Source organism: Artemia sp. Qi Xiang Cuo, chromosome 4 (assembly GCF_049724085.1).
Source record: "Artemia sp. Qi Xiang Cuo chromosome 4, ASM4972408v1, whole genome shotgun sequence".
In the NCBI taxonomy this organism is placed as follows: domain Eukaryota; kingdom Metazoa; phylum Arthropoda; class Branchiopoda; order Anostraca; family Artemiidae; genus Artemia; species Artemia sp. Qi Xiang Cuo.
The window spans coordinates 20,800,601-20,826,327 of NC_142797.1; the positions used below are offsets into that span (position 1 = coordinate 20,800,601).

Sequence of the window (25,727 nt, forward strand, 5' to 3'; positions counted from 1 at the left end):
TGTGTTATTTGGTAAAGTTCAGAAGAGAACTTGAACTTTCCTTCACTTCGTTGATAAAATTTTAAATTGATCTAGAACTTTTTATCTTCCGTGAAAATATTCACAAGTATGGTATTACTTTTTCTATCTTCCACTGAAAAATTAGAATTGAACTTTCAATTTCTTTATGTCTTTGTGAAATAAAGAACTGAACTTGAACTTTTCTTCACTTCGTTGAGAAAATTTTAAATTGAACTAGAACTTTTTATCTTCCAGGAAAATATTCACAAGTATGCTATTACTTTTTTCTATCTTCCACCGAAAAATTAGAATTGAACTTTAAATTTCTTTATGTCTTTGTGAAATAAAGAACTGAAGTGGAAGATTTTTATTTTCTCTGGAGAAATTAGAATTGGTGTGTTCTTTGCTAAAATTCCGAAGAGAACTTGAACTTTTTTATCTTCTGTGAAAAATTTGGAACAGTATTTAAATTTTTCATCTCTTCGAGACAGATCTGAACTAAAGTAGAAATTTTTTATATTATTTGGAAAAAAATAGAAATGATCAATGACTAATTTCTTTTTCATTGAGAAAATTCAGAAGAAAACTTGAACTTTCCTTGACTTCATTGAGAAAATTTTAAATTGAACTAGAACTTTTTATCTTCCGTGAAAATATTCACAAGTATGGTATTACTTTTTCCATCTTCCACAGAAAAATTAGAATTGAACTTTAAATTTCTTTATGTCTTTGTGAAATAATGAAGTGAAGTGGAAGATTTTTGTTTTCTCTGTAGAAATTAGAATTGAAGTGTGTTCTTTGATAAAATTAAGAAGAGAACTTGAATATCCACGATCAAAGTATAACTTTTACAATATTCTATGAAAAATTTGGAACAGAAATTTAAATTTTTTTCATCTCTATGTGAAAAGTCGGAACTGAATTTAAGAAAATTTAGAATTAAAGTGAAACTTTTTATCTTCATGGAAAATAATCACTATCATAGTATATCTTTTCCTATCTTCTACAGAAAAATTTAGAACAGAACTTTAAATTTTTATGTCTTGGTGAACTTAAAACTGAAGTGGAAGCTTTTTATTTTCTCTGGAGAAATTAGAATTGAATTGTGTTTGTTGGTAAAATTCAGAAGAGAAATTGAACTTTTCTATCTTCTATGAAAATTTGGAATAGTATTTAAAATTTTTCATCTCTTTGAGAAAAATCTGAAGTGAAGTGGAAAATTTTTATATTATTTTGGGAAAATAGAATTGATCAATAACTTATTTCATTTTTAATGAGAAAATTCAGAATCGAAGTTGAACTTTTCTTCTTCCGAGAAAATATATTGAACAGAACTTTAAATTTTTTCATCTCTTTGAGAAAGGTCGGAACTGAATTTAAGAAAATTTAGAATTAAAGTGAAACTTTTTATCTTCATAAAAAATAATCACAAACAAAGTATAACAATTCCTATCTTCTAAGGAAAAATTTAGAACTGAATTTTAAATTTTTTAATTTCTTGGTAAACTTAAAACTGAAGTGGAAGCTTTTTATTTCCTCTGGAGAAATTAGAATTGAATTGTGTTTGTTGGTAAAATTCAGATTAGAACTTGATCTTTTCTATCTTCTAAGAAAAATTTGGAACAATATTTTAAATTTTTTCATCTCTTTGAGAAAAATCTGAAATGAAGTGATAAATTTTATATTATTTTGGGAAAATAGAATTGATCAATAACTTATTTCATTTTCATTGAGAAAATTCAGAATCGAAGTTGACCTTTTCTTCTTCCGGGGAAATATATGGAATAGAACTTTAAATTTTTTCATCTCTTTGAGAATGGTCAGAACTGAATTTAAGAAAATTTAGAATTAAAGTGAAATTTTTTATCTTCATAGAAAATAATCACAATCATAGAATAACTTTTCCTATCTTCTACGGAAAAATTTAGAAGTGAACTTTAAATTTTTTATGTCTTGGGACTTTTCTTGTTCCGGGGAAAATATTTGGTATAGAACTTTAAATTTGACTCTTTGAGAAAGGTTTGAATTGAATTTAAGAAAATTTAGAATTAAAGTGAAACTTTTTATCTCCATGGAAAATAATCACTATCATAGTATAACTTTTCCTATCTTCTACGGAAAAATTTAGAAGTGAACTGTAAATTCTTTATGTCTTTGTGAAATAAAGAACTTAAGTGGAAGATTTTTATTTTCTCTGGTGAAATTAGAATTGAATTGTGTTCTTTGGTAAAATTCAGAAGAGATCTTGAACTTTTCTATCTTCTATGAAACATTGAGCCTGCAAGTAGTATCATTATCTCTAAAATTCTTTTTCTTACATTTCTGACCTTTTTAATAGATATTCTGAACGTTTGACGTTCTAGCATACCCTAAAAATAGTGAACACTTAACAAAATAATGCATAAGATATTTTTAATGAAATAAGGATATGTAGAACATTGATATAAAAATATGTTAATTACATTATTATACATTATTAGTACACTTGCGCTTCACTTTCCGTCAATTCATCTTTATATTCATTGATGATATTGTTTGCTAATGTCCTTTTTATTCTGCCTGCGATTTCACTGTCTATTCTCACATTATTTTTGCATAGATAGCAGTTCTGGCAGGTAGACATTATATGACTTATTAAACTAGTGCAGCAGTAGGCCTTTCCTTTCTTCTTTGCTTTCATTTGAATAGTAATACCAGAACGATGGGAAAATGATCTATCAATATGTATCGTGCTACCAGAATCATTAGGTAGAAGTTGCCCCTGATCATCGACAATTATTTTTAAGTTGGCATTCTCCTTTAGCACTATCATATCTGGTGCTCTCACTCTCGCATACCCACCTTGAGCAACTTTGAATGATTTCGATAGTCCAAAGAAATCTAACTTCTCGCTGTCATGACAACGCATAAATACATTTCCAATAGTGTTACCGCTTGCACTCGTTTCATAGTTCAGGCATTTCTCCTTGTCAGCGTTCAACACGACAATGATTTTTTCATGTGCACATACTTTCGTCGAATAATTCATCTTCACTTTTTACAGATATGAATTGTATGTTGATCCTTCCACTGCGTAAAAAAATACTGATTTAATGCATGCAATAAACTCGGTAGTGTCGATAACCTGCCATAGAGTACCAGTGGAAAAGCCGCGTCGTGTCCATGAACAAGCACAGAGTACGATTGGTAGAGCCGTTCGCATATTTCATGTCATTTTAAGATACGTAAAAAAGTTAGAAAAATACCATGTTAAAAAATTCAAGAAAGTATTTATGAATTGGGGAGGGGACTCTTTGAGGTTGGAAAATGGGTTTAGGAATGACATTATGAGTGGAACTTGTTCAGAAAAGATATAATAAAGCCATAAAAAATTATTAAAAAAAATGGAGAGGGGACTCTTGGGGGGGCCCTGGGCGGGTGTTCGGGGGACCCGTGGGGAGCCGGTTGGCCCTTTTGCAGCCCGGAGGACCTTTGAGGACCAGGGGAGGGCCTTTGGGGGTCTGTGGAGGGCGTTTGGGGGATAACATTTCGAAATTTTTACTTTTTAGTTTACTTTTTTTTGCGGCGCATCCCTGCGGCACATCCTGCGGCGCTTTCCTGTGGTGCCTCCCTGTGGCTCATCCCCTGCGTCGCTGTCCGGACCCACGGCGCAGCCCTGTGGCATATCCGGCTGTGCTTTCCTGGTCCCCGGCGTAGCGCAAGGGCGCTTCTTTGGCCCGGGGGGACCTTTGGGGACCGGGGGAGGGCCTTTGGGGCACAGGGGGGTCTTTGGGAGTCTGGGGGACACTTGAGGACCGATTGGTCCTTTGGGAGCCGGTTGGCCCTTTGGGGGTCCGGGGGCCCTTTGAGGACCAGAGGAGGGCCTTTGAGGGTCTGAGGAGGGCGTTTGGGGGGCTGGGGCTCTATGGGAGCTTGGGGGACCTTTGAGTACCGGGGGCTTCCTTCGGGGTTGGGGTGGGGGATCGGAACCCTTTGGGGTTGGGGTAGAGGACCTCACAACACTTTTCAAATGGAACTTGTGTATTATAACGACCACAGAGTTTCACCCTCAAATTCTCTTCTAAAACCTTTCCTAAAATCTTCTTTCAAAATGTCTCTAACTGTTTCGCCGAAATAATCCCATAAAATGGATAAAACGGTTTCGCCCAAATAATCCCTAAACGTAATTTCAGCGTGTTTCTTTTGTTTGGCATCTCTGCGCTAACGCATTTCAAATTTCTAGGAAACCCTTTCCTACGTTAATCTCTTCATCTCATAAATTTTCCTAGCTAAACTATTAGGGTTTCGTTAGAATATCAAGTTATCTCTCCGACTTAAAGCTCCGTGAAGCCGTATTTAAAAATAGAATTTCTATCTCTTTAGACTCCCGCATAATTCCAAGATAACAAGTGATGTCAATTATAATTCCTGACACTAAAGATCAATGAAGCCCTATTTAAAAATAGAATATTAATTTTTCTCTCTGACCTAAAGAACGTTTATCCCTCAGACCTAAGATTAAAGAAGCCTTAATGTTTCTTAATTCTACCCTTCGTGAATCAATAATTTCCCCTAGCGATTTTGTAAATCAATTTTACAGGCTAGGTTCACCTAAAGATCAAAGAAGCCATAATATTTCTTAATTCCCCCCTCGTGAATCAATAATTTCCCCTAGCGATTATGTAAATCCAAGTGAGAAAATTCCTGTTTTTTCATTCTCAGTGAGAAAACCATAAAACAGACATGAATTGCTGTTGACATCCATAAATGTGACAAAGTTCCTGTTTTTCAAATTCTCACTGACAAAAACCATTAAACATCCATGAAAAACATCAAATAAATCGACCAACACACATAACCACCCATGAAAACAGACATAAATGTGAGAAAGTTCCTGTTTTTCAAATTCTCACTGACAAAAACCATAAAACATCCATAATTTGATGTTGACATCCGAGAAAAACATCAAATAAATCGAAAAACACACATAACCATCCATGAAAACAACCATAAATTTGACAAAATTCCTGTTTTTCCATGTGAGAAAATTCCTATTTTTTCATTCTCACTGAGAAAACCATATAACAGACATGAATTGCTGTTGACATCCATAAATGTGACATACTTCCTGTTTTTCAAATTCTCACTGACAAAAACCATTCAACATCCATGAAAAACATCAAATAAATCGACCACCACACATAACCATCCAAGAAAACATACATAAATGTGACAAAAATCCTTTTTTTTCATTCTCATTGAAAAAAAACCATAAACCACGTGGTTCTATGCCAATATATGGTGTTAAAAAAAGTTGTAGGTGGCAGCAGGGGTGAGTCGTGGGGCTGGTACCCCCATTTCTACTCCTATCATTCTTATGATTCCAGTACTTTGGACATTACAATGATGGGGGAGAGGCCGTTTTACTTTACTGATGATATTGCCGAGTGTTAAAACACATTGGTTATGTTGATTATTGTTGACCATGGAGAGACAACCTTCATTTTATGAAAGATACCAAATTGGGCTGCACGAGCCTGGAGCCTGACTTATTTTTACTTTTATTAATCTTTCGCTAAGGGCAATTCCATGAAAAGGTCAACCTCGGGGTCAAATTTAAAATTGTCGGAGGAAATATTTGTTTGTGTCTATCTTATTACAAATTGTCTGAGCTTTATGAATATGCAAGAATCATTTTAATGTGAAAACCGCAATTAAGTTTTTTTTTTAGGTCAAAGTCGCATGTTTTATTGACATCTGAATTGGAACTTTTACGGTTATTTTATGATTATATGGAAATTTTGAGCCTGAGTTATTTTTACTTTTATTAATCTTTCGCTAAGGGCGATTCCATGAAAACGTCAACCTCGGGTTCAAATTTAAAAATGTTGGAGGACATATTTGTTTGTGTCTATCTTATTACAAATTGTCTGAGCTTTATGAATATGCAAGAATCATTTTAATGTGAAAACCGCAATTAAGTTTTTTTTAGGTCAAAGTCGCATGTTTTATTGACATCGGAATTGGAAATTTTACGGTTATTTTACGGTTATATGGAAATTTTGAGCCTGACTTATTTTTACTTTTATTAATCTTTCGCTAAGGACAATTCCATGAAAACGACAACCTCGGGGTCAAATTTAAAATTGTCGGAGGAAATATTTGTTTGTGTCTATCTTATTACAAATTGTCTGAGCTTTATGAATATGCAAGAATCATTTTAATGTGAAAACCGCAATTAAGTTTTTTTTTAGGTCAAGTCACATGTATTATTGACTTCCGAATTGAAACTTTTACGGTTATTTTAATCCGGTCACCAAGGGATTAAAATAACAGCGATTTTGAGTAACGTGGGCTCATATTTAAGCCTTGAAATTATTAAATCGATGTCAGTTCATGATTAGCAGTTCTTAGTGGTTTTCTATATCATTCAAACCTGCCTTTCAGAAAAATGCGACAGAAGAAAATTCTCAAGACAGAAGAAGCATTGCAGTATCTGGATGAATCTGACGAGCCAGAAGATATGTCCAACAGTGAAGGTGATGGCGACCCTTAGTTTCTACCGTCTAGTGACTCTGAAAGTCCCAGTGAGTTGACACCAGTGCTGGTTGTGAATATTAGTACTGAGCCCCATGCGACAATTTCAGCTAATTCTGAAGAGAATGATCCTGCAGAGGTAAATCTTATAGGTATCATTTCCTCCAATGAAAGTCTCTTGGCCACGGGTTCGACATCCAAAAGAGCACACAGAAAGGCTCAACGGGTTTCAGGTAAAGAATACGTATCTCCTGCTACTGGAAAGTTTGTGAAGGCGAAAGTGAGGTCTGAAAATCCCTGTAATCACGAAAATTATAAGAAAGGCTTTACAGAGGAGATGTTGAACGGTATGTTTTGATCGTTTTGGAATCTCGGAAAAGAGGCAGGCAACCACGATCAGCAAAGACAGTTCATCGCTGGGTTGTGTAAACAAGCTCCTAAAAAGCGACAAACTGTGTCAGATTCTTCAAGAAGATCTAACAGTCTTGTTTACAGTCTACCGTCCGAAACAAACTACCTTGCAGTTTGCAAGAAATTTTTTCTTGGGACTTTTGGAATATCAGAAAAATTTCTACGACGTTGCGTGAAATCAGAGTTTCAAGAACCAAGTACATCAATTGTGAAACCTGATCAACGAAGAAAAAATAAAACTTCCAAACGGGTCACAGTAGAACAACTTGGATTTATCCATGATCACATCAAGTCTTTTCCCGCGGTCGAGAGTCACTATTGTCGCAAGAGCACAAAAAAACTATTTGGATGCGAATCTTTCATTGCGGAAAATGTATGATCTGTATAAGGAAAAATGTAAGGAAGAGAAAAAAGCTGACTTTGCATCAGAAACTTACCGTCTTCAGTTCAAGAAATTCAACCTTGGGTTTCACAGGCTTAAAAAAGACCAGTGTGGACTTTTTATTAGGTATAACCAGCTCGCAGACAAATCAGAAAAAGATATGAAGCAGTATTAAGAACACCAGGAAAGAAAGGCCAAAGCGTGAACTTTGAAAAGCAGAATCTATCGGAAGATTAAAAACGAAGAGGAAGGCTTTGAAAAGGCTCCGTTCATTAATTTTGATCTTCAATGCGATCTCGAAACCCCGAAAGGGCCAGTTGGTCCCATACTCTAAAAATGAAAGCTTGCTTGCTATAACTTATCCTATGCAATATGAATAGCCACGCCAGATTTTGTAATATCTAGTGTGAAACAGATGGACAAAGAGGAGCAAATGAGGTTGCATCGATAGTGTTTGATACTGTTTTAAATGACAAAGATCATTCTGACTTCTACTTTGTGTCTGACTCTTGCGGAGGTCAGAATCGAAGTCAATTTTTTTCTAGAATGTGCTTATGGGCAATCCGCACCTTACATCATGTCCGATCGATTATTCACGTCTATTTGGAAAAGGGGGACACAGACCAAGAGGGGGATATTATACATAGTACCATTGAGCAAGCTTCCAGGCATACCTCTATAAATGCTCCAGTTGAATGGAAAAACATTCGCATTTTAGCGAGGTGGAACAATCCGTATACTGTGAGAACACTCGATTATTCTTTCTTCAAGGACTTCAAGAAGCTGACTGGCCAGGTCGTAAAGAACGTTAAGGTGAACACTTGTGGAGAAAAAGTTAAATATATCAAAGTTCTCCGTTACACAGTGGACGATGCGGCTAAAATATTCTATAGCTACGATTACAACGGGGAATACAAGGCAATTGATGTTGACAAGGTAAAACGATCAGTTGGACAGAGTGGGACAATGTTAAGCTTGATGCCAGCTTACGAGAAAAAGTTGCCAATAAGTGGCAACTTTAAAGACTTTATTTAAAGACTTGCTTTCACTGTGCGAACAACGGCTAATCCATGCAGACTTCCATGCATTCTACCGAAACCTTCCCCATGGCAAAGCCGTGAAGGATGTCCTACAAGACAGTGATATTGACGACGAAAGTGACAACGGAGAGTAATGGGAATTTGTGCCTTCCTTTGATAATTTAATTGAAGCTTTATTGTACTCTTTTTAATATTTGAAGCAAAATTACACAAACTTATTCAAAAATCACTTGGTCTTAACTAAAGGAAATGTTTTAGAATGACCAGAACCAAAGGGCGTATCTGGTTTTTCTAGTGTTCTAAGAACTTTTGAAAGTTTTACTGTTCATCAATCGATTTCTCGTAGTGAAGAACCAAAAATTACATTTGCGTCATTAGAAAAAATCTCTTCTTAAAAACAGCTTCACAAACCTTGTTTTTGCTCTCCTGTAAAATTTGTAAAATGTTAGATACGCCCTTTGGTTTTGGGCACGACGATATATGCCTATAATAAAAATATGTATACATGCGTACATATATGCGTATAATAAATGCGTATAGTTGGCACTAGTCATGAAAAGGAAAATGCATTCTTAAAGAAAAGGAAAGAAAATTTTCTTCTTATGGTATATACTGTATGGTATATTTGGTACGGTAAAAACAAAATAAAAAAGGAAAGAAAAATAAAGAAAATAAAAAAAAAGGAAAGAAAAAAAGATAGGAAATAAAATGAAATTCTAAGATAATATGCTTTTCGATAACGGTAAAAACATGTTTTAACAGGCCATGGGAATCACAGACAATCATTAGTTAAAAGAAACTTTTTATTTTGAAATGTCCGATTTCAAAATCGGACTATTTTAAAATTGTCCGATTCGGTTGGATTGCAAAAAAAGAATGATTTGATGATGGGTCGTGAGAGCAAAGGAAAACTATCGAGGGGACTATTCTGCAAAGCCGCAGCCAAATTGAATACGGTCAATTAAACATAATGCGCTCAAATTAAGAATTACAAATATAAAACTACCTAATATTATTTTTAAACCGTTATTTTAGTATGATTTGCTCTGAAATTCAAAAAAGGGACGAGACTGTGCCATAAGATCAAAGGGATGCAGCCATAAAAATCGGGTGGAAACCACAACTTTAAGTAAGTACTGTGAAAGTTTATAATGCAAAAAAAAATTAAAGGAACTAGTTTTTGTTACTTCTCATTCTTTCAGCTGCATTAAAAAAGAACAATTTGAAGAAGGTCGGTGAGGGAAAATACGGCCTGTCAGGAAAAAAGGTGAACGGTGAGGGAAAATGAGGGCCATCAGGGGGAATAGGTGGACGTTGAGGAGAAATGAAGACAATCAGGGAGAAAAGGTTGACGGTGAGAGGAAATGATAACTCTCAAGGGAAAAAATGGACGATGATGGGCAACGAGGCCTGTCAGTGGGACTATTCTGCAAGGCTGCAGCAAAATGGAATTGCGCAGACGTGCTCTTTTGCAAGACGAAGTTTAGCGGTAGTGTTGGGCGATATTTGATATCGATATTGATATATCGGCATATTGGACATAATATCGATATCGGATATCAAAATTTATTATCGAAACCGATATTTCTTAGGGGTCTCTAACCCCCTATATTCCCTGAGGAAAATCCACCACATAAAAAATCCTGTAGATTTTCAGTATAAATCTTCGAGATTCTTTGCAGGTTTGAATTGTTTCATCTATAATTGATTTTATTTATCCTTATCTTACATCTTACCCTGGCATCTTTTTCCCAAGAATTCACTTCCGGCTCCCGAGTCAGATACGTGTGAATTATTATTAACTGACAAGGAAAAGTCGATGACAAGTGATATTAGAATGAAAATTTCACAGATTGGATTTTATCGGAGCTAAACTAGCCGTTCAGAGAGTGTTCATTTTCTTTGTGTGGAGAATTATGTCTAGTAAAAGGAGCTACCTGTCACAGATAAATTAAGATAAGGTAATATAGCTTAATCAAGATAAGGTAATCTTCCCTTATCGGCGCGGTGCCGGGGTCTACTTCTACAAGTTGAGAGCAAAATTGCAAACGAGATAGATTTGGCCTTGCTGGCTGCTGAATCTCGATCAGAAGATACAAGTACCATCGCAGTCCCTGCGATGCAGTCATATCAGAATCAAGCCAGTTTGTGGGGTTCACACGATGAAGTCCTTATAGTCAATGTAGGACATGCTTCGACAGCAGCCAAGTATATCATGGCTCAGCAAACTTTCAATAGGGAGCAGTGGCGCCGTTTGGGGGTGGCAAGGGGGGTGGCAGTTGCCCCCCAACAAATTGGCAAAAACCTATTATATAGTCTATGCCCCTTGACTCTCTGGATGTGGAACTTTTTTTCCCCTTCAATAAAAATGCTGGAGCTACGCCCCTGATAGGGAGCCAATAGTTTCAAGAGAAACTTGTCCACTCAAGTGGTGGAAGCCTTGTGCTATGGGGTCCCAAAAATGTCCGTACAAAGTGGCAAAGAAATTCATGTCTGTGCCTGCTACCTGTGTTTCTTTTTAAAAAGTGTTTTCCAAAACTGATCAGATAATTATGAACGGTGGAAACGACTCTCAGGGAAAAACATTGACATGCTGCAGATTTGAATAGCCAGTAGTTTATTTTTCTCTTTTCCTAAGCCCGAATAATTCCAAATCTGGGTTTTTATTATATTTGTTTATGTAATCGAAGTTTATTTTTATTGTTTGAATTTATATTATTTTAATTTTGAAAAAAAAGTTATATAAAATACCCTTTATTAACCATTTACGTTACTAAACTTCAGCAAATCCATGAGATAGCAAAAAAACTGATCCAAAATATTCATATCGATATATCGAATATCGAAAGTAAAAATATCGATATATGGATTATTCAAAATATCGCCCAACCCTATTTATCGGCTAAGAATTGATCAGATTTAGCAAAAATAGCAAAACCAATGATTCCTCGACACAATTAATCCTCGTCAAATATTCCGAAATAGATATAGCTTTAAATCTTGAAAAAAAGAAAAAGACAAAAAAAGAAGACAAAAATACAGATGTGGGAATAAATCCCAAGTACTTGCAATGAAAAGGCGATAGCTAAAACAAAAAGCTAAATCTGAAGAATAAATCAGGATTGGTTTTTATACTTGAGGCCACAGTGCCTATTTATGAATAAAACTTTATTTTATTATAATTTCTTTTTTTTTTTTTTTTATTCCAATAAAAATAGAAAACAAAAGGGAAACAAAAAATACAAGCAAACAGCCTCCATCAACAAATACTGAAAAAAATCGACAAATTCAAGAAGGCTAAATGCGAGCAGTTCAATTTATGATTACTACACTAGTAAAAAATCATCACAGAATGAATAATTGACAGAAAAACACTCATTTTATCATGAATTTTGCAGCACAAGAAGTTATCATTTTTACAACATACATTTGCAATATAAGATATATGAATTACAATATAAGAACATCGGACGAAATCAGAAAAACCAACAACCACCTATGGATTGCCAGGGAGAATAACGTTAGAATAACGTTAGAATATACGTTAGAATAACGTTAGAATATACGTTAGAATATATGTTAGAATAACGAAAATTAGACTTGCTTCGTTGTCAAAAATTTAAAACATGTTACAAATCTTATGTGATTGATATGAAAACCTTACAATAATAGTAACTCTTTCATTAAGTTACCAATGGTTATCAAATAAATAAACGGTTATGGTTTATATAAATAAATGGTTAAAATAAATGGTTATTTACAGTTTCTTCTCTCATACCATATCATTCCTTAAATCAGAAACTTGGTAATGACTTAAACTTCTTAATCTCGAGCTCTAAAACGAACGAAAACACTTTTATAACGGTTCAGTCGCTCGCCAGCATTCATTCGGTGCGGAGCTTTGTGTGCGTAAGAGGTGATTGCTGTATCATTTCAAGGCGCTGGCTGGCTATTGTTTATTTTGGCGTTGTTTGAAAGCGGGCCCCTCTGGTTTTTTATTCTCTGAAGAAAGGGGCCCTTGCGAGTTAGTTTTCGTTCGATGGATTTTTAGAGGGAGATTTAACAAATACGCAGGAATTTATTGCTAGTAAAAGGAATTAGAGTATGGAATCTCATACAAAGAATAGTTTTGATCAGAGACATTTATGCCTTGGAAGTTGCATGGATAATCTTGGACAAGGACTTGATATTCTATACTAGAAAAATTCTCAACCTCGAAAGGAAAATCTCGTTTTGATATCAGAATTAATCAATATAAAAAGTAATGCCTGCAATCGGAGCTTGCATCTAAAAGACAGAATCTTTTACTTAACAGTAGTCCCGTTGTGTCTGGGCAAACTGGTGTTTCCGAGCTTTTGACTGATCTCGTGTTATCAAAAGCTGACGATATTCAATTTGTGAAATGCTATTGCTTGAACAATAATAGACTGAAAGAGACTTCAATTAGGTATTCTGCTAGGAATAAGATTGAACCTATTATAGGCACGCTGACAAGAATTACTGACAAGGATGATTTTATGCAGAACTGTGAAAATCTAAAAAGATCTCGTCTGAGCATCATTTGCAATTTACCCCGAGACTTAGCACCTCGTCGTAAAGAACATTTAGCTTACGGATACAGTTTACGCACATCTGCTCTTCCTTCAATTACGATGGCCAAAACCAGAGCTATGTCAAAAGGAAATAAAATTTGGCTTGAAGCTAAGAAAAATTCGAAAGTTAAAAACTGGACGCGTGTAGAGGATACTTGTTTTGATCTGTTTATGATCTCTGTTAGTGAGTCTAACGCGGTCATCCCTTCACGTGTGAATGAGGAATAATTTTCGGTCGTTTATTTCATTTTGTTATTTCATCAGGTTCCTTCTTTCCTCTTCTTTGTTTTTTTTTTTTTTTTGTTTTTTTTTTTTTTTTGTATAATTATATTTTAATTGTCATATCTATTATAATATGTTTGCGGTACTGCGTGTGTGTGGATCTCCCGGATGATTTAATCGATGATCCCTTTTCCTCTTTTTTTGTTGTTCATTTATTTCTTTTTTTGTATCTCCATTGCTCCTTACTTTGGATTCAGGTGTTTTGGGTTTACTTTTGTTTTTCAGTTTCATGTGTGCACAAAAATGAGTTCAGCGTTACTTCCGCATAGAAGCCATAGCTCTGCTGTGATATCGATAACTTTCGGTCAGGTGAGTTTGGTCGCGGAGCGGATGTACTATCCACCGTAAGTAAAATGATTAATTCTTTTGATGACCAGGGTGATGTCAACTCTTTGGGGGAAAGTTTTGTTGAGTTACAAAATAATCCTTTAGATATAGAAAGTATAATTAATAATTCAGTTGGAAGTAGAAATAGGAATAATAATGATCCTAAATCAATATTGAAAGTAAATATGTTTCGCAATTAATTGGTTCTGCCTCTTCTAAACAAGATGGTATTTTCTCTGTGCTTCACCTAAACATTCAGTGACTTTGCTCCTCTTTTGATGAGCTGAAACGGATCGTCAGTGGTGGAACTCTGGATGTTATTGGATTATGTGAAACTTTCCTGGATTCAAAAAAGGATATGCCTTTAGATATCCAAAGATTTAGGATGGAGAGGATGAACAAGAAACAGATGGCGAAAGGTGGCCTCGCCCTGTATATTGCAGATCATCTTGTATATAATATCCGAAGTGATTTGAGTAGAAATGAGGAAGGAATCTTTGAATCCTTTTATATTGAGATTAAGTCAGGTTGTAAGGATTTAGTTGTCAATTTGGTTTACAGATCCCCTAGTGGATCTATTCCTTCGTTTATGAAAATTCTGGAAGAGGTTTTGGACTTAGTCCAAAAGCATCCTTGCGAACTAATCCTTATGGGGGTTCAACCTTAACCTGCTGGATCAAAATTCTGCTTCGGCTGCAGATTTTTTGTCAATGATGCTTTCTGCGGGAACTCTACCTTCAGTTTGTATACCAACCCGAGCTACTGAGATGCATGCATCACTTATTGATAACATTTTTTCGTCACTAGATGTCTTAGATAATTCGGTGATGGTTAGTGATATTTCTGATCATTTCCCTGCTATTTCACGATATAGGACTGCTGATCGACCGCAACGTAAAGCTTCGCCATCTAATATCCCCTCTTTCCGTTTTGGTTTCAGTGAGATCAGTCTACTTAAATCTCGTTTGACTGATCAGCCATGGGATAGTTTGGATTCTGAATAGGATTTTAACCGCTCTTTTGCTTTTTTTTATGATTCAGTAAAAGAAGGTATCCTAGAAGTTTGCCACCAGAATCCAGCGCCTCATACCTCGAAAAGGATAGTACAGCTGAATCCGTGGATGACTCCAGGTCTCCATAAAAGCTGGAAAAGGAAAAATTATTTGTGGAAGCTATACAAGGCTTCGTCATCTGCTTCTCATCATCAGCAGTTCAAGGCCTATAGGAGTATATTTAATTCTCTGTGTGGGAAGGCCAAGTCTAAGTATTATCACAGGAAATTTTCTGAGGGAGGAAAAGATGTTGGGAAGACATGGAAAATTATTCATCCTTTACTTAGATCAACTCCAACTCCGCCCTCAGTTTCAACAATGCTGTTATTCAATGGTAAAATTGTCCAATGAGAAGAAAATGTTCAGCTAGAGCTTACATCTTATTTTGCTAATATAGGAAAGACAACAGCTTCCTCTGTGAGCTCTACAACTCCTCGTTGCAATTTCAGAGCCTATCTTGTACCCCCACGTTTAAAGTCAATGGTCTTGAACCCTGTTTCTGAGCTTGAGGTAGCTCGGATAGTAAATGCCCTTAAAGGTTCATCGTCTTCAGGGCCAGACAAAATTCCTACAAGGGTTATCCGTGCCGTTCTGCCTGCTATTCTGTCACCATTGACTAAGCTTGTCAATCTGTCTTTCGAGAAAGAAATTTTCCCTGAATAACTCAAGCGAGGTAAGGTAATAGTGATGTATAAATGTGGACCCCCGAATGATCTTGCTAATTAAAGGCTACTTTTTCTTCTATCTGTTTTCAGCAAAATTTCGGAGAAGGCTATGCTATCTTGGCTTCTTAGTTTTCTGGATGTAAAAAAGAATTCTCATGGTCTTCATCTTAGATTCTCATCGAATTACTCAAAACAGCATGCTTGTGCATGTTTCTTGAATTTCAGTCATTCGGCAATAGCTTTTGGTTTTATTCTGGAAGCTTTATTTTTGGATATTTGTAAAGCTTTTGATTCTTTGACTCATCAGATCCTTCTTTGGAAACTTTTGCATATTGGTATCAGATCAAATACTTTCTCTTTGTTTGAGTCATCTCTTTCTGGTAGACTTATTTCAATTGATCCGCTTTTCCGGAGCCCTTCTGAAGTACAATATGGCGTCCCCCAGGGATCTGTTATTGGCCCCGTTTTATTTCTGATTTACGTCAATGATCTGATTTCAGCAGTCAAAAACACCAGTCCTCTAGTATCCTGCAATCTGTGTCATCCGGATGTTCCTTCGTGTCTCAATGCTGCTTCCAATGAAGGTTATCTCGTTGTTTTTTCTGATGAAAGTATTTTTTGGGCTCTAGGGAAGATGGAATGTAATATCGGGTCTAACCTGTTTGCAATATTTGAGAGAGTAGTTTCATGGGTTGAGGTGAATTACTTGGCCCTGAAGGCTGCCATGTTACATTTTTCTATTTTTTCTCGAATTGGTGTAGCTTTCCCTGTACTGACACTAGTTCAGGTGTCACAAGGCTCTTTGTGTAGATCAAAGAATCGGATGGTCCGGTTTCTTGGTATCCTGCTTGATGAAAACCTTTCGTTTAGCCACAATATAGCCATGATTAGGGTTAAGGTCTCACGGAGTTTGGGTGTCATTCGAAAACTCAAACACACCTTTCCTGGATCTCTTCTGAAGCTTCTTTTTTTCTTCCTTGTCCAGTCATATGTCTCTTATTGTCCCATAGTATGGATGTCTACTTTTCCGTCTACACTGCGGTCGTGTTCTGTCATTCATAAAAAATCACCGCGTCTGGTTATGGACACCAACCGTTCTTCACCAAGACCACTTCTAAATCTACAGTCTATCTACATTCTTTCTTGTTTTTCTTTTGTTTTTCATCAGCTTCATGGCAATCTTCAATATCTCTTCAAAAAACTCCTCAGTTTATTTCTGATTCAGCTCCATATAACCTTCGTTCGTCACATAATATCTGCATTCCTCCTACTCCCACTGTGCGGTCAGATTTCAATCCCCTCATCGCTTGTCATCAGGTTTGGAACTCCCTGCCTTCTTCAGTACAGAAATGCCACTCGTTTGGCACTTTCAAGAGGATTCTTAAGGACCATTTAGTTAAGAATCAAACAGAATAGTTTTTTTTATGTGGAGTTGATGTTCCCTGAATGTTTAGTTTTGTTATATGGTGGTCTTCTCTGCGCTATGACTCCCAGGCCTCAGGTATGGTCTCTTTTTAATTTTATATGTTGTTTGGCGATTGATTTCTTTTTTATGGTTGTTTGAATACATTGTATTTTTTGATTCTCATTCCCCCTTGTATCCCTGGCCATGGAGCCTTTCGAGGGGGATTAGGAGTGTTGTGATTGGATTGTGTATGTATTGTGGAATAAAAACTCTGAAACTCTGAACTCTGTTACCAAATGAGTCTGCTTACCAAACAGCATATACACAATTTAAAGACTTTTACTCGTCTCGATCATATACACTATTTAAAGACTTTTACATTATATACACTGCGCTATATACTATATACAACACTATATACAATAGCATATACACTATTTAAAGACTTTTACTCGTCTTGATCAAACTCATACTCGCTTCTCCTGAGAGAACCGGCTAAAAAAAACAAAAAAAAAAAAAAACAATTCGATAAAGGAGGCTATGCATTAAACAGCCCCATTTTCTATATGCCTTATCGCTTTTTCTATATACCAAATTTTACCGTTTAAAGTCCAAACCAGCTACCACATCTAAAGGTCGTATGTGAGATGTTAGCAATTCTGCGAGATAGTGTTTGCTAGATTATTCTAGCAAATGAAACCAAGCAGTGCAGTATAGATCAGAAGGATAAAAGCGTGATTGAACATGCATTGCCCTGCTGATTCTCCGTTTGAGAAAATCTTAGAAAATTGCTTTTGGCAATTATTTTAGAAATACGTTAATATAAGATTTTACCTTTAGAAGTAACAGGCAGAGCTGTGGAGTAGGCTATAAGTTATAACCGACTCCAAAACTTTTCAATACTCCGATTCCAAGTGTGACTCCATTCAGCAGAAATTAATTAAAACTCCGACTCCACAGTCATGTTTAATGTTTCAATTGACTAGAGTTACAACCGACTCCCGATTCCAAATATTTTCAATACGCCAACTCCAACTCCATTCAGCAAAAATTTACAAAAATTGTGACTCCACAGTTATGTTTTAAAGCTCCATTTAACTAGGTTTTATAAGTTATAGCCTACTCCAACTCCAACTCAAGACATTTTTAATATACACCCTTGAATCCATTCAGCAAAAATTTACTAAAACTCCGACTAAAACTCCATGACTCTAATTCTATAGCCCTGGCAACAGAACCACTTTTTCTTCATTTTTATTCTCGAAATTATTGTCATTCTAAATATTATTGCTTTCAAATATCGTATAACAAAGTTAGCAAACTGAATAAATACCTGCTGATTCCATTCAGTTGAAACATTGTCTAAAAAGTTAAAATACCATTCAAACTTTCCGTCTTTGGCTGCCAGTAATGACGCTTCCTTCCATTTTTTATGTAGTGAGCCACGTCTATGTTGAGAAACATATATAAAGGACTGCCGAGAACGATCTATCGACCTCATTATACTGATGGCAGATTTGATCTTTTCTATAAAATTAAATACTTAATCCAGACTGAAAACGATTATAATATATGATTAACATCAGCACTATAACATATGATATCATTAAAACAGGAAGTCGCAACATCGCCAACAGATACGTGATGGTCGTCGACCACAACGTATTTGCATGGCCATTTTTTAGTCACCCAAGTAATAATGCCTTGTTCTTTCATTTTTTTGTATTTCTTTTTTTTTGTACTACAATCAATCAATCAATCAATTCATTTAAAGAAAACAGAGATAAAATTACAAAGGTTTATACCCCCCACAAAGGCTGTTCGGCCAGTGAGAGTGGTAGAACACTCCCCGTCCAACTTTTACCGTCAGATCTTAGTTCTCAAGACCCATTCCCGGATATAAAAATCAGCTTTATTCGTTTTACTTAATCAGTTACAAAGACAAATCTGTTCACAAATCTTATCGTGGTATTCCAGGGAATAGCTTTACATTGTAATGGTAAATTAATGGTAAATTTACATTGTTAGGTAAACTAGATATTTATTCATTAATGCTTTCGAAGATTGCACCAACAAGGACCTCAGATTCGAGGACTGGCTCACCATTGCTGCTACATTTGGCAAACTAGACACGAGCTACTTTGGCAAACTAGATGGAAATATAAACACCTCTAATGTGCCCCTGCAAGAAATCCTTGATAAATCTAGGTTGCTGTTTTTCAATGGAACGCCTGTAAATGCCCCAAATTCGGGCGACGGCAGGCCTTTACATTTGGTTTTGATTGAAAGTAAAATACATATAACAAAATACCTTTCAGAAAAGGGAGCAGAATCCGATCTGACGGCTGATTTCAAAAGAGCAGTTTTGTACTATATATACACAAACATGCGAATTAGATAGAAACAGATGGGAACAAAACTAGATGGAAACAATACACGCCTTTTATTTGCTATCTGTTGTCCTTGTGTTTTGTATTTTCCTGTAATCAGGAAATAAAAAATAAATTTCGCCACTCTAGTGTCTTTCGGCTTTTGACTTGGTTCGACATTGACTGTGTAGTATTAGTAAAGGAAGAATACTTTTTGACTTCGGGAATTTTTTTTACACCAAAATGTACAGAAAACTCGGCCCAAACATACGAAAAAATCCCCCCGAGTCCCTCTTGCGCAAAACTCGAACCCCCCCCTCCCCTTGATGTGGGAAAATCAGAAATCGGAATTTCTATTTGGACGTATTTTTTGGATTTTGGTGGTCGTTGTAGATCAAATCAAGCATGACAAATCCAAATTCGACGCCAGAAATCTAGTTTTCCGTACGCCAACATCAATTTTCACATTCATGGAACGGGAGGGGGGAGGGTGAAGTACGCGGATTATTATTTGACGGATTTCAATGGCTAAAGGATCATTTCATACCAAATAAAGTACTGTAATGCCAAAAATGAGGTAATAAAGAAAGTTTTTTATTTTAAGCGACGTTTTCTCCTACATACTAAAAAATATGCTTCGTCTTTGGAGTCTTCCAAAACCATCTGATTTAGTGCTGCACATCTCTCAAATTTTTGAAAAACAGCAAAAACTTTTTATATAGCCTTGAACCCATTCATCTAGTAAGTACTATGGTAGATGGCCCCACTGATTAGATCAGCTAAAGAACGGCACTAGTGAATGGAAACCACAAACAGAAGGGGGAGTCTGGAATACTGGTTCGAAATTAAACTGTTCAAGGCTCATATTCTAAGGCGCCATTTCTAGGATAGGGAACGGTGAACTGACCAAAAATATTTGAAATAACTAGTTTATATAGTTCACCTATCCCAAACATCTCAGGTCAGATGAAGTATTTGACTACGTAAAATCCAAGTTTTTAACTTCATTTTCAAATTCCCCATCATTGATTTGATAGGAAACGACCAAACAATCCAACAAACTCTTAATTACGAGTTCTAATTCGTCTCTCCATCCTTTTAGGGTGACAATGGGAATTAAGGTACGGAAAAATGGAAATCTAAATTCAGATTGGAGTCGGCATGCTTGATTTGATAGGAAACGACTATTTAAACTCCGAAATAATTACAAACACAAAAATTGATTTTCCCCCTTCAAGGACAAACCTGGGATACTTGTGCAAGGGGGATTCAAGAGGATGTTTTTTGTGCGATTGAGCTGATTTTTCTGAAAAAAAATTATGGGACATTTTCCCCGAGGTTTTACCATATTTTTCCCCTACTATAAGGCCGTTCAATATGTCATAAACTATGTCATAATATTAGGTTATCAAAAGGACCCTACAAGATTACCCTGGAGTGAACAACAGCCTGCACTTTACAGTTCCAAATCTAGACCATGCCGACAGCGGCTTATGGTTCGGGAGTTTTTAACAAAAAGCATAAGAAATGCTCCAAAAAGTATTTTTAACAACTGCTTTCATTGGACTGAATATCAGTAAAGCTAAAAAAACTATGATGAGTTCGTTTTCGAGAAGAACGCAAAAACTAACCGTACTCATTCCTTTCACTGACCTAATGTCAGATCAAATTGTCAGGTTAGGTCAATTAAAATACTTCGAGTAGATCATATACCTTAAACTGGGGATAAAGTGGTGAAATACTACACATTCATAGCATCAACATCCTCCATCTTCGCTTAGCTCTGTATTCCACTCTAAAAAAAATAAATATATCTGCGTCCGAACAAAATCTAAATTTTTAAGTCTCTAGCTAGCCCAAAATTCATACACCCTATATTTTTCAAATTGCTTCAAAAAAGAATTAAAAACAAAATATATTTTTTGCGAAATTTTGAAAAATCAAGCACCTAAAAGAAATACTTTTCCAATCCAGGAGCGGTGGATGTTACCACCTAATGTTACTAACCTAAATTTGATAAATATATTCAAATTAAACATACAATACAAGTGTTGAAGGATGACAGCTGCTGTTTGATTGTAAAACGGCAGTTTTTAACAGAAAACAGTAGCTCTTACAGAAAACAGTAGTTTCAGAATATTTACCTAAGTCATTTTCATGTAGAGCTGCAAGTAATTTGGGTCCAACTGCTGCTTCCAATCGATTCTTTAGATCTTCCAAAATCTCTTGCTTTTGTTTATGATCAGGGCTTTGAACCCATAAGCCAAGACTGGTCGATAATTTTGATATTTTAGCAGCAATACCAGATAAATCTCCACTTTCAAAGAGCGCATCAATACTTTCTACAATGGTTGACCAGCTATCAGCATCCTTAAGGGCTTTAATTGTAGCATCTAACCTCTTTCGTTTCTTCTCAAGCTCTATCAACGAACCAGCTGGTTTATCTTCACACTGGAAAATACAAGGAATAGAAACATAAAGACCCAGGACAGAACATAAGACATATATATATATACATATATACAGGACAGAACATATATATATATATATATATATATATATATATATATTTATATATATATATATATATATATATATATATATATATATATATATATATATATATATATATATATATATATATATATATATATATATATATATATATATATATATATATATATATATATATATATATATATATATATATATATATATATATATATATATATATATATATATATAGTACCGGGCCCCGGCACTCGGTACGCGATAGACTTCTATATATGGATTCTCATTGTCGCTTGTGTTCTAACCGCAGATAATTGGCTCTCTTTTCAAAGATATTTGATTATACAAGCAAGTAGGATTTCTAACCACGATATCTACTAAGCTTCAATTTTTTGATTTTCTTTATTAAGGTGTTTAAATTTTTGCAATCTCTAGTTAAAATATAGGCTATACAAATGTTTTTGCAATTACCAGCCGCCAGGCCCTGGCACTCGGTACGCGACAGGCTTCTATATATGGATTCTCATTGTCGCTTGTCTTCTAACCGCAGATAATTTGCTTTTTTTTCATACTGCGTCTTTTCAAAGATATTCGATTATTAAAGCAAGCCTGATTTCTAACAACGATATTAACACAGCTTCAAACTTTTGGTTTTGTTTTTTAAGGCTTTTGAATTGTTGTAATCCCTAATTAAAATATATAGAAATATCTTTACAATTATCAGTTTTGCTCTTTACACAATTTAATGTCTTTTCATACTGACGCCTGTTCAAAGATATTTGATTAATGAAGCAATGCCGATTTCTAAAAACGATATGAACTAAGCTTCAAACTTTTGGTTTTCTTTTTTTAAGGTTTTTGAATTGTTTTGATCCCTTGTCAAAATAGAGAATTATCATTTGTGACTGGTATTATGTGACTGGTTAAGTTCAGAAAGGTTTTCTTTTTTAAGGCTTTTGAATTATTTTAATCCCTTGTTAACATATACACAAATATTTTGCAATTGCTAGTTTTTTGCTCTTTGCGCAATTTAATGTCTTTTCATACTGAAGTCTTTTCAAAGATATTTGATTATTTAAGCTAGTCCGATATCTAACAAAGTTATGTACTAAGCTTGAAACTTTGTGTTTTCTTTTTTAAGATTTTTGAATTGTTGTAACCATTGTCAGAATAGAGAATCATCATTTGTAATAATTAAAAATTTTCGTTTTTTGGACCTTCCTACTGACATTATAGATAAAATGAGATTTATTGCAAAAAGCCTGTGGGCCATAGCAACACATAATACAGTCTACAAACAAAGCTCAGGAACAAAATACAACTTTAGATAATAAAAAGAATAAAAAAAAAAAAAGAACAACAAAACGACAAAAAAAGAACACATCAAGGTTCAACATTTTAACCAACAAACACTATATATATAACTGGTTGCGTTCAAACCTGTAAGCTTAATCATGTAGCGATTTTTTTTTTGTCTAACAGAAAAACAAACTAATTTTAAAATTTTCAGGCATTTTTCCAGTTTGGTTTAAAACATTAAAATTTTTGTTTATATTTTTGCAGTTTACATAATAACTTTAGCGATTCTGAACTGAACTTAAAAATTTTTTCAACTTTTTTTCATGTCTTAAAAAGACATTGCTTATGCTAACAACAAAAGAAATTCGGTAATGATGTTTTTCCAACAACGATTTCTACTAAGCTTCAAACTTTTTGTTTTCTTATTTAAGGTTTTTGAATTGTTGTAATCCCTGGTGAAAATATATACAAATATTTTTGCAATTACCAGTTTTTTGCTCTTTACGCAGTCTAATGTCTTTTTATACTGTAGTTTATTCAAAGATATTTGATTATCACAGCAAGTCGGATTTCTTACAACAATTTTTACTAAGCTTCAAACTTTTGGTTTCCATACCTGAAAATCTTCAATTTTTCCTTATAAGCGGGACAAGCGTGACAACGTCATTGCAATACGGATGTATATAAAAATGACGTCACCCACATAAATAGTTGTTTTCCAAAATTTAGGCTCTTAACGAATTTTCTAATATTTCTGACCTATCTAAATCGTTTTTTTAGGCCAGAATATATCTGGATACCAATTTTCCCAAAAACAACGATTTCTACTAAGCTTCAAACTTTTGGTTTTCTTTTTTAAACTTTTGGAATTGTTGTAATCCCTTGTTAAAATATATACAAATATTTTTGCAATTACCAGTTTTTTGCTCTTTACGCAATTTATCGTCTTTTCATACCGCATCTTTTCAAAGATATTTGTTTATTAAGCAAGTCCAATTTCTAACAACGATTTCTACTAAGCTTCAAACTTTTGGTTTTATTTTTTAAGGTTTTTGAGTAGTTGTAATACCTTGTTAGAATATTTTTGTCAATATTTTTGCAATTACCAGTTTTTTGTTCTTTAGGTAATTTAATGTCTTTTCACACTGCTCAGGTAATTTCCTCAGGTAATTTTTGCGTGTCTAGTCCTTGAGGAGCGGAGCCACTAGGTAAGTCTGAATGTGGTGGAGAGAGCAGCGGAGGTGAGTCAAATGAGTCAAAGTATATTTGTTGTCAATACACACCTGGTGAAGCAATATTCGAAATATATGATGAGTTCATGATCGAACAACTTCTACCAAAACAACAATTAAAAGAATACAATAGACCATCCATTTTTGGTTAATGAATACTCACTTGCGTGGGTGGAAGATCCAAGATTCAATCGATTCAAATCCGAATATCCAGTTAGAGATGCAGCTTGGACGTTTAGCTCATGTGTCCGTATTTGTCGGCATACTGGACGATTTTGTTGACACATCCTTGAAATTCCTCCTCCAAGCTTAAAACCCTAGCTACACCCTTGAATCCAGCGTGCCTAGCATGGATTTGTTAGTAAGAAACCATATCATATGAACGTAAGGTAAAGTTTTCACATTAATATGTTAATGATTAAAATACAAATTTCAATATTGAAATTTGGGTGTCGAATAATCAGTCTGAATAAATGTCTTGCACTTCTTTCAGTAAGATTTTCACATACTTGTGTTTATGTAGTCAAACCGTCTTAAAATAGTATTACTGTCTAGATTAGAGCATTATTTTGTTTAGCTGTTTTTTAAACTTTAGATAATTTTTCTTGTTTCAGAGTGGAATTTATCGGCAAATTATATCGGTATAATGCCGATATATCGGTGTCGACATCGGACCCCAGAAATCCATACCGGTCGGGTCCTGGTCTAAACCTCACCCTTACCCTTGAATGATCAATTCAAAATCATAGGAAGAGTTTGCATGATAAACAAAGAAAATAAAAAAAACAATCATAAACTTGCTTGTACATCGGAGTAAGAGGATACCATTCCCAGCACGGTAGATCCAATGGATCTCCCTCCTTCTATAGAAGTACGGGGAATAAATGTTAATAGTACGTAAAAATCTCAAAATTTTGGCCTCAAAATGTACTCTAAGCCCCTTTAAAGGAACTTCGGTGATGCCTCCCCCTCTTTGGATCTTGGCTGCACAGCCTATGGTAGCATAGTTATGCTCTAGTTTAGGAGTATATACACATTTCTACAAGAAAACTACTGGCTAAAAAGGAAAATTTTTATCTGAAATAAAGAAAGTTAAATTTAGTTTTTCAAAACAAAATATACTTCAAAGATAATAATTCTTGTCTAAAACACAATTAATCGTTGATGGCTAAAAGTTCAGGCTAATTTCACTTTTTTTTTATTGCATTCTCATTTCGGGCTAAATGAAAAAAAGGCCAGAAGAATAAAAGTGAACACCATTTTAGAAAATCTGAAACCACGAGAATGGGTCTCGATTGCTCAAATGACGATAAAGCACTGTAGAACCCATATTTCTTACCTTCAGCAATTCTTGATTGATGGTAAATAATTGTGTTTTAACTTCAGAAGCTTTTGCCTGGACACCTTCAATACTATTCAAAAGGTTTGGAAGATCATCAAATATTTCTTGATTTGTAGTTTCAATCAAACTACTTGTTTCGAGAATGGTAATCTGGAGTTTTTTAATTGTCATCGATATTTGTTCCTAAAATAAAATTTAAATTATGTCATATTTAATATGATATATAAACAAGTCTATGATTCTGACAAATTTTATTCAAATTATCAAATACAACCTTTTGTATTATTGCCCCCCCCCCACCT

At 34.9% G+C, this 25,727-nt stretch overlaps 1 protein-coding gene across 1 annotated transcript in view; it reads right to left on the minus strand.

Moving 5' to 3' along the window:
• Cog7 (conserved oligomeric Golgi complex subunit 7) overlaps nt 1-25,727 on the minus strand; it is a 115,260-nt gene that overhangs the window by 54,711 nt on the left and 34,822 nt on the right. Inside the window, exons 4-6 of the mRNA XM_089087808.1 lie at nt 25,423-25,608; nt 21,186-21,492; nt 18,006-18,199 (exon numbers count right to left, since the gene is read on the minus strand). Coding sequence (XP_088943934.1) covers nt 18,006-18,199; nt 21,186-21,492; nt 25,423-25,608 — 687 coding nt within the window. The remainder of the gene's footprint in view (nt 1-18,005; nt 18,200-21,185; nt 21,493-25,422; nt 25,609-25,727) is intronic.